This window comes from Fukomys damarensis, unplaced genomic scaffold (genome assembly GCF_012274545.1).
Source record: "Fukomys damarensis isolate Sample0158 unplaced genomic scaffold, DMR_v1.0_HiC HiC_scaffold_35, whole genome shotgun sequence".
Taxonomy (NCBI): domain Eukaryota; kingdom Metazoa; phylum Chordata; class Mammalia; order Rodentia; family Bathyergidae; genus Fukomys; species Fukomys damarensis.
Window position 1 is genome coordinate 42232513 of NW_022900947.1, and position 8446 is coordinate 42240958.

Below are 8446 nucleotides of genomic sequence, written 5' to 3' on the forward strand. Positions count from 1 at the left end.
GTAGTGGTTTGATTTACATTTTCTGCTCTGGTTTTTCCTTAATTTATTTGAATCAACTTCATGTTTTTGTTTTTAAGTGTTCAAAATTTTCACTTGACTAGTTGTATTGCTTCCTGTTTCTGTTGCTGTCATGGGTTTATTTATTTTTTCTTTTTCTATTTTTGTTTGTATCTTTTATTTCATTTTAGTGATGGGAAGAGAAGTAAATGGGTATGCCCATTCTGACATCTTGAACCTGACGCTTAAGTTTAAAAAATAAATCTAATTTCTTTTTTCCAGAAATATTATTAAAAAATGCTTATGAAGAATAAAATTAAGACCCTAAAAGTATGCCTGTTAATTTTTTAAATTTAAATTATAGCTTGAAAGTGAAAAATACGAATTACAATCTAAAGTGTTAATAATGAAAGAAACAATAGAGTCACTAGAGAACAAATCAAAACTCCAAGCTCAAAAGCTAAGCCATGTGGCTGGTGACTCATCCCATCAAAAAACAGAGATGAACTCCCTTAGGTAAGTTTATTGAAATTTTTGTTATTTCACTTCTAGGAAAATGTTTCTAGGTATGTAAGGTTGATGTCCATGGAGTTTAAGTTGTACCTTTGATCTCAGCAGAATCACCTGAGAGCTTTTGAAAAATAAGGACTTAGGGGCAGATCTTTGATGTTCTAATTTGCAGAGTAAATCTTTTTGTAAATCCTTTGTGGTGCTAGAACTTGAACCCAGGGTCTTGAGCATGCTAGGCAAGCACTGTACCACTGAGCTACATCTCAAGCCTAGAAACAAAAAAATTTAATGAAAGAGGGTCAATGAGTAGCGTACCCTCTAGGAAGCTTAAGTTTGATGGAAATGTGGGCCATGAATTTGTGGTCTTAGAGGCTGATAAGCAAACAGTGGAGTCCAAAGATCTAAACTGAAAATGGTAGCAATGAAATTGGGCAGCAGTTCTTCTTCAGTATTCTGATTGAAGAAATACTTCTTACATTAAACCAAAAGTCTTGACTGATTTATATATTTTTATGTATAATACTGCCTTAAGGTACTAAGTTGTTGTTTCACCATTAACTTTTTGAATATAGAAGACTCATGGAAACAAAAAGCCAACAAAGTTAGTTTTTTTTTCTGGATTACACAGCTGCTGTAAATGAAAAGATACCAAAGGTCAGCAGAAAAGCACTATGCTGAAGAGTCAGAGGAAATCTCTAAATTACATTTACAGTAAAATCAGGAAAAGACTTTCAAATGCCAACACGGTATTATAACTAAAGATTGAAGCACTCAGAAAGGATTGTAATAGTGATAATTTTAAAAGAAATTGACATTAAAAACTGAAGGGTTTTTGAACAGTGGATTTGATTGGCTGTTGCAGAAAACTGAGTTTGTGAAATCAAAAACAAACTCAAGAAATTTCCTAGAAGTCAGAAGGACAAAAAGGAATAATGAGAAAAAAAGACACATGTTCAATATACAAAAACTAACAATCACAGAAGTATATAGTAAAATAAATGCAGCAAAAGTGAGAATCAAAGGAATAATGAGGAGAAGAAAAGCCCCAGACTGCAGTTCGTTGTTACCTACTTATCAAAAAGCATAAAGCAATAAGGTGAAGCACTGGTTTCTGTGGTCAATTAAGGAATATTATATTTGGGACTCATATAAGGCATCTTTAGTGTCACTCTTGTGTTGTCTTTATAAGATAGACTTTAGGGAGAACTGAAATAGATGCTGCCCCTCTGCTCTGCTCCCCTCCCCTGTCCCCGCTGCCTGCTACCACCCTCATCTCTCTGCAAGCACCACATATATTCTGTGAAGACGACCTGAGACGGCCAACCCCTACTCTTCTGATCATGTCTCTATTCAGCTTCAAAGTAAAGCTATCACAGTGTGCCTTCATCTCGGAATTACTAATCTGGCCAGGTGTGGTGGTACACCCAGGAATCCCAGTGATTTAGGAGATCAGGCAGGAGGATCACAACTTCAAAGGCAACCTGGGGAACTTAGCAAGACCCTATTTCAAAAAATACAGAGAGCTGGGGATGTGGCCAGTGCTACTGCCTTTGCCTATCGTGCATGAGGCCCTGGGACCAATCCCCAGTACTGTAAAGAAAAATAATTTACTAATCTATCCTTTTTTATTTCTGTATCCAGCTGACTAGATCTGGCACTTAATCCATTTTGCTTCTTCTTCAGAATATAGCTGCAATACCTGTTTCCTTTCCTTGGTTTTTCTCCTTATGCTAATATCCTTTTCTCTCATGAGCCCAGTTCGCCTCTCCCTCACCCAGGAGTCATCAGTCACTATGCTATAAAAGATTGTGAGAATCGTTCTGTCCTTTATAACTTGTGCCTATTGCATGATTTCATAACTGTTTTGCTCTGACAGAAAAATGACTTACCTTGTTCTAAATCTAAAGCGGATCCAGTACAAACCATAATACCCAGACCTCTGTGGACGCACAGTACCTTATCCAAGCTTGTACCACTTTTGGGATGGTTGATAGAACTCTTGCTACTCCTTTTATCACATTAGTTCTCTTTTCCTTTATGCAAACACATTTGAGAAGTTGATTCTCAGGTAGATGAGGCACATGTTCCTTTCCATCTACCTCGTGGACCTTCTTCTTTCCTTCCTGCATTGGGTGTTTTTTCACCAAATTGCAGTACCGCCAAAGAGGCTTTTCTATACCAGGCATAGTATCTAATTGTTGAGGTAGAGAGCCTTTGGTCCAGTCCCTTAATGTTGCATCAGAGGCTTAATATAAAACCCCTGCAACTTTTTAAAGTTAAATGACTGTGGTCTTCCTTGAATTGTAGGATTTAATGAGATCTGGGATTTTATACCCCAAATCTAAACTCCGCAGTGCAGCAGAAGAGTGTCTTTGTATACAGGAAAGATGCCTTCTTGCTCCTCAGAGCATGTTAGCCACTCTAGAGCCAGGGTCAATAAACTTTCTATGAACTGTCTGTCAGTATTTTAAAACTATGTGGGCCATACAGTTTCTGTCACACCTATATAATCCTGCCTTTGTATCTCAAAGTTAGCTGTGGAAAATATATACATGAAACAGTGTGGTTGTGTTTTAGTATGACTTTATTCGTGGACTTTGAATCTTGGACTTCACATAATTTTATTATGTCACAAATTAACAATTTTTGATTGGAAACATATTTTTAATCACTTAAACATGTAACAATCATTTATTTGTATTTCTTAGAACTAGCAAAAATAATCAGTCTGCTGTGGTTTGTCCACTTCTACTTAAGGATAAATTGTTTCCAGCCCAGTTAGATAACCCACTTTTCTCAGTTAACCCCTAAGATTCTTGATCCTCACAGCTGCTAGCTGTGAGACTAAACAATTGAGATTCCTGTAGTAGAGAGTATAAAATTTGTCATACTGTCTCAGTTTACCTTAGTCTTTATCTTTGTACGTCAGTTGATACCAAAAAGTTATATACTTATTTAGGATAAAGAAGTACTACAGCAGATTTTCCTGGAAATGACCCATAAACTCTTGTCGGAACTGACCTCCTTTCAGAAGTATTTGTTAAAGGGATTAAAAATTATTTTAGATAAGGAAATAAGGCTTACAGATTATCTAGGATGCCTAAAAGATGTCTTTTCGGCATTCCTAACATTTTATTTTCCTACCAAAGCAGGAGGAAAAGTCAGGGTACTGAGTTAGGATATCTGACCTGACCTGGAGATAGAATTTAAAGGACCAAGTGAATTAGGGCACCATCCCCTTGCAGAAACCTAAAAGAAAAACCAATAAAAATTTCTTTTCCCTCTTTGCATACCAAGAGATGCTATTTATTAATAGTGTGGCTCAGTTAGTGCTGGGCTATAGCCATAGGCTCTTGGGAGAAATCTAAAATAAAAGAGACTCCACATTAGCATCTTTTTCTTCTATTAGCCCATTACTATTACAGGCCTACCTCTATTAGAGGGAGCTTCTATGGACACTTCTTATGAATAAAGGACCGTTATAGCTGTCTTCGTTTAAAATATATCCTATCATGAAAGGAAATACTGTTGTCTACTGCAATGAAAATGTGTATAATACCATGTAATGTAATATACCCAAGGAATTTGAGTCTCACGGATGAACATAACCCATCACGTGTCTCTTGGGTGGAGAGCTAGAACTTAACCCAAGATCACTATTACTGCTTCACTCTAGTAGGAAGTCATTACTTCTTTTATAGTACTTTTGAAGCTAAGAAACATATTCACATTTTCCTAACAACTTAGTTCTCAAAATTTCATTTCTAAACACAATTATGAATAAATAATAAGGCTGTTACTCAACTATTCTTCCTTATGAGATTTCCACCCCAGTTCTTTATTCAGAACACCTTTATTAATCTGGAAGCTGTGACCACATCTATAGTCCCAGCACTGAAGGAGGCTCAGGCAGGAGGATTTCAAATTTGAGCCCCACCTGGCTACCTAACAAGTCCCTGTCTCAAAATAAAAAGTTAAGACAAGCATGTACCACACACTTATAATCCTAGCACTTTGGAAGGCCTCATAAGTTTGAGGCCAGCCTGGACAACGTAGGCACTTAGTGGGATCCTATCTCAAAAGTAAAAGCATAAAAATGGGCTGGGAAGATTGTTATGAAGGCCCTGGGTTCAATGCTAATAATAACAACAACAATAATAGTAATAATAATAAAAAGTAAAAATGGCTGTGATGTAACTTAGTGGGAAAGAGCCTCTGGGTTCCATCCCCAGTACTGAAAAGAGAGAAGATAGAAGACAACCTTTATCTTAGTAACAATACTGTGTTAGCTATTTCTTACTGGGACAAAATATGTGATCTACATAAAGGACTGGCTCAAAGTCTCAGAGATAACAGTCCCTGGTTGGCTGGCTCCAGAGTAGAAACATCTCAGCAACCCGAAAGTAGAGAGCAGGGGAAGAGCCTAAGAGAAGGGAACTTGGACCAAATGTTGTCCCTAAGGATGGCATCATGACCCGATAAGACGCACCTAGAAATGTCCTTTACTAATCTCCTTGGGTCTCTAAAACCAACCAAAGTGACAATCCAGTTTAACCATCACAAGCTGAGAGCAGCTGATGTAATCCCAGCATTCAGGAGGCCAAGGCAGGAAGATTGTGAGCTCAAGGTCAGTCTGAGTTAGATACAAAAATCCTATCTCAAAAAAACAAACAAAAAAAATTAGCCATCACAGATAATATCAGTCAGAAATGTTACTTCCAAGGTCTGATGCACAAGCTCTGTTGTTCCTTTTCCTTTCTTTGCTTAAATATAAAAAGGCAAAGTTAGGTTTAGGACTCATCTATGGGCTTCCTTTATGAATATAAATCAAGATGTTATTCTGCCTTCCTTTATCAACTCTCATCAGAAAATTACTCTGTGTATGAAGTTATGAGTAAAGAGATCATTAAATTTCCACCTAGAATTTCAGGCGCTGCCTGCTACTCAGTATCAGCTAAGTACTGTGTGGGACATTCCATTTTTGGAAGGAATCTATAGCTTCTTGACAGACATTTTCCCCACAGAGAATGTTGGTTTCCCCATATAGTGTGTAGAGAGGAATCTGATATAGTAGAACATTTTCATCTTTTCTTTGCCTTTATTAGCTATGACTTTGGACAAGTTATTAGTTTTTGTGTAAAATTGGGTTAATAGTTCTAATTATGGAACTCTTAATAATAAATGAGCTAACACATTTACAGTACCACTGTGTTTTTACATTCCACAAGACAGTAGCTCTAGCTTTCAAGAACAGCTTAAATATAATAGTCACCTGGACCTCACAGAGAATTTTATGAAGTAATATTGCTTGAACCTAGTGTTTCTGACATGATTTGGTTTGGTTGTGTAGTTCTAAAGAAGCTAGTCACAGTTGGACTCTCATCCCTACCTCTGGATCATTATTCACTTGCTATTAGAATAGTCAGAAATACCTCAGTTTTGCCTGTAAAGCTTCTTTATTTCAATAGAAATGTTCTATTTTACTTGTGGGTTGGAATCCAAGTCTCCTCCCCATTAGGAATGCTAAGCTAAGCTACCCTTAGTGTCTTCTTCCCTGTCTTATCCACAAAGGAAACCTACAAGAAACCCAGCAAATATCCTGGAGTGAGAACCCTGTTTCTTCAATCACGCAGAATGAGAACCCCCAGTACAGATATTCTTGATGACATGACATGAGAGCAAATGCTTGGTGTTACAGCTTTCAGAGACAGATAATCTTACTGATCAGTGACCAACTCCTCTGAAATTGTCTTCACTGTTGACTGCCTAGGCTTCCATAAATCCTTTCTTTAGTTCCCTAAAGTCAGTCTTTAATCTTAATTCACCATTGCACTGCGAGAAATGCCTGCCTTCTCTGCCATGAACTCTAGTTGACCAACTATTCAAAAAGTCAGAATAAGAAACAAAATGGGGTTAGGATTTATGTTCTTTGAAATACTAGGCTCTGCTGTAAGAATAGGACTTTCCTTTGTCTCCACTGTTAGAAATACATTTTAAAGGAAAGGGGTTGATACTAGGAAACTGATAGGAGCTTAAAACTACCAAGAAACCTTCAGAAAAGAATATGTATTCAAATTTTATACCACATTATTTTTAGGAAGATGGAACCATTTGGGAAAATGGTGGAGAGCATGATGTAATACATAATATAATGCCAATGATTATATTGGATGTGCTTTAAAATAAATAAAAGAGGGCCGGGGATTTAGCTGAGTGGTGCCATCACCTGCCTTGTAAGTGCAAGGTCCCAAGTTTGATCCCTGGTATCAAAAATAAATAAGTAAATAATAAAACAAACTTAAAAATAAAAATATTTTTAGGACATCTTATTTTTAATAATTATTTCTCTGAGAGATAAAAAATACCATTTGTTTCTGTCCTCTGACCTTTAGGGTAGTAAATGAGCAGCTACAGCGATCTCTCGATGATTACCAGCATCGACTGTCCATAAAAAGAGGTGAACTTGAATCTGCCCAGGAACAAATTAAAATACTGGAGGAAAAAATAGGTAAGTGTTTTTTTAATTTAGTTTCTGCTAATACAAATTTACTTTGCCTAACAAACATTTTTTTTCATTTACAGATGAGCTAAACCTTAAGATGACTTCACAGAATGAAGAGGCTCATGCAATGAAAAAGACTATTGGTGTTATTGATAAAGAGAAAGACTTCCTCCAGGAGACTGTGGATGAGAAGACAGAAAAGATTGCAAACTTGCAAGAAATCCTAGCTAGTAAAGTATGTGATTGTTAAATATTGTTTTCAGTGTCAAAAAATGGTTTTATTCTGTTTCAATACGCAGTTCTTACCACCCCTGTATAAGTTCCTCAGACCCAGGGCCATGTCTTCCAATAAGTTTAAGTTTCTTTTTATCTCAATAATTTGAATCTTAAAGAAGAACATTATCTAATTCTAGAAGTTGATTTTATCAGATCTTCTTAAAGCACACTCCAAAAAAACCATTCAGATTCTTAGCTGGATAGAAACATGCCAGTATATGAAAGATAAACGGGAGTTGGAGATACGTTTACTTGGATCTTTCTTTCATGCATAATTTATAGAACTGAATAATTACTTAACGATACAAATGTGGTAAATTATACAAATTTAGCTAAAGATACTTCTGTATGAATGGCTTAGAATCTTATATGTTTTTATAATTTCTATAGGAAAAAGCTATTGCGCAGATGAAGATAACTGTCTCAGAGTATGAATCATCTATGACGTAAGTAATTAATGAAATGGCATTCAGCTTTTTAAGACATTTTCAGCGACTGTAGTTTTGTGTATTTAGTAGCAGTTCAGCAATAGGAAAATTTCTTTTTTCAGTTTCCCATTTTTGCCAGTGACATCATTCCTCAGTCTCTTGCTTAAAAATATGTATGTTATCCTTTAATTCCTGTCTTCCACATCCAAATACTTAGGTCTTAGTAATTATTCATTTGCATTTGTACTTGCTCTTTATTTTTACTCTAATTACCTAGCTCAGATCCTGATCATTAAAATGTACTTTAATGGCCAATTTTGGATTTTTTTCTTCATTCTTGTGTTGAACACTGTTTTCAATTTTACTTTTTGGGGGAGGAGGAAACTGAAATTTAAACCCAGGGGCACTATACCACTGAGCCACATCCCTTGTCCCGTTTATTTTTTATTTTGAGTTGGGATCTAGAACTCAGGTAGGACTGGAACTTGTGATACCGCTCCTTCTGCCTCCCTGAGTGCTGGGATTGCAGGCATGGACTCTTGGCTACAATTTTACATTTTTTATCTAGTCCAAAAAAATGCAGACTAGTTGAAAACAAAAGTCACTAAGTCCACCTATGTTGCATACCTTTGTGTTTAATATAAAAGTGGGAATATAAACATTTGTTCAGTATTTGCCAGTTGAATCTTACATTTATTTTATTCTTTTTTTTTTTTTTTTTTTTTTTTTTTTT

The 8446-nt window shown here is 36.1% G+C and overlaps 1 protein-coding gene across 3 annotated transcripts in view; it reads left to right on the plus strand.

The window, feature by feature from the left end:
* Cep135 (centrosomal protein 135) overlaps nucleotides 1–8446 on the plus strand; it is a 77770-nt gene that overhangs the window by 38554 nt on the left and 30770 nt on the right. For all 3 annotated transcript variants that reach the window (XM_010640284.2, XM_010640282.2, XM_010640283.2), the window contains exons 16-19: nucleotides 362–513; nucleotides 6900–7015; nucleotides 7090–7244; nucleotides 7676–7731. In XM_010640284.2, the coding sequence (XP_010638586.1) occupies nucleotides 362–513; nucleotides 6900–7015; nucleotides 7090–7244; nucleotides 7676–7731 (479 nt within the window). The remainder of the gene's footprint in view (nucleotides 1–361; nucleotides 514–6899; nucleotides 7016–7089; nucleotides 7245–7675; nucleotides 7732–8446) is intronic.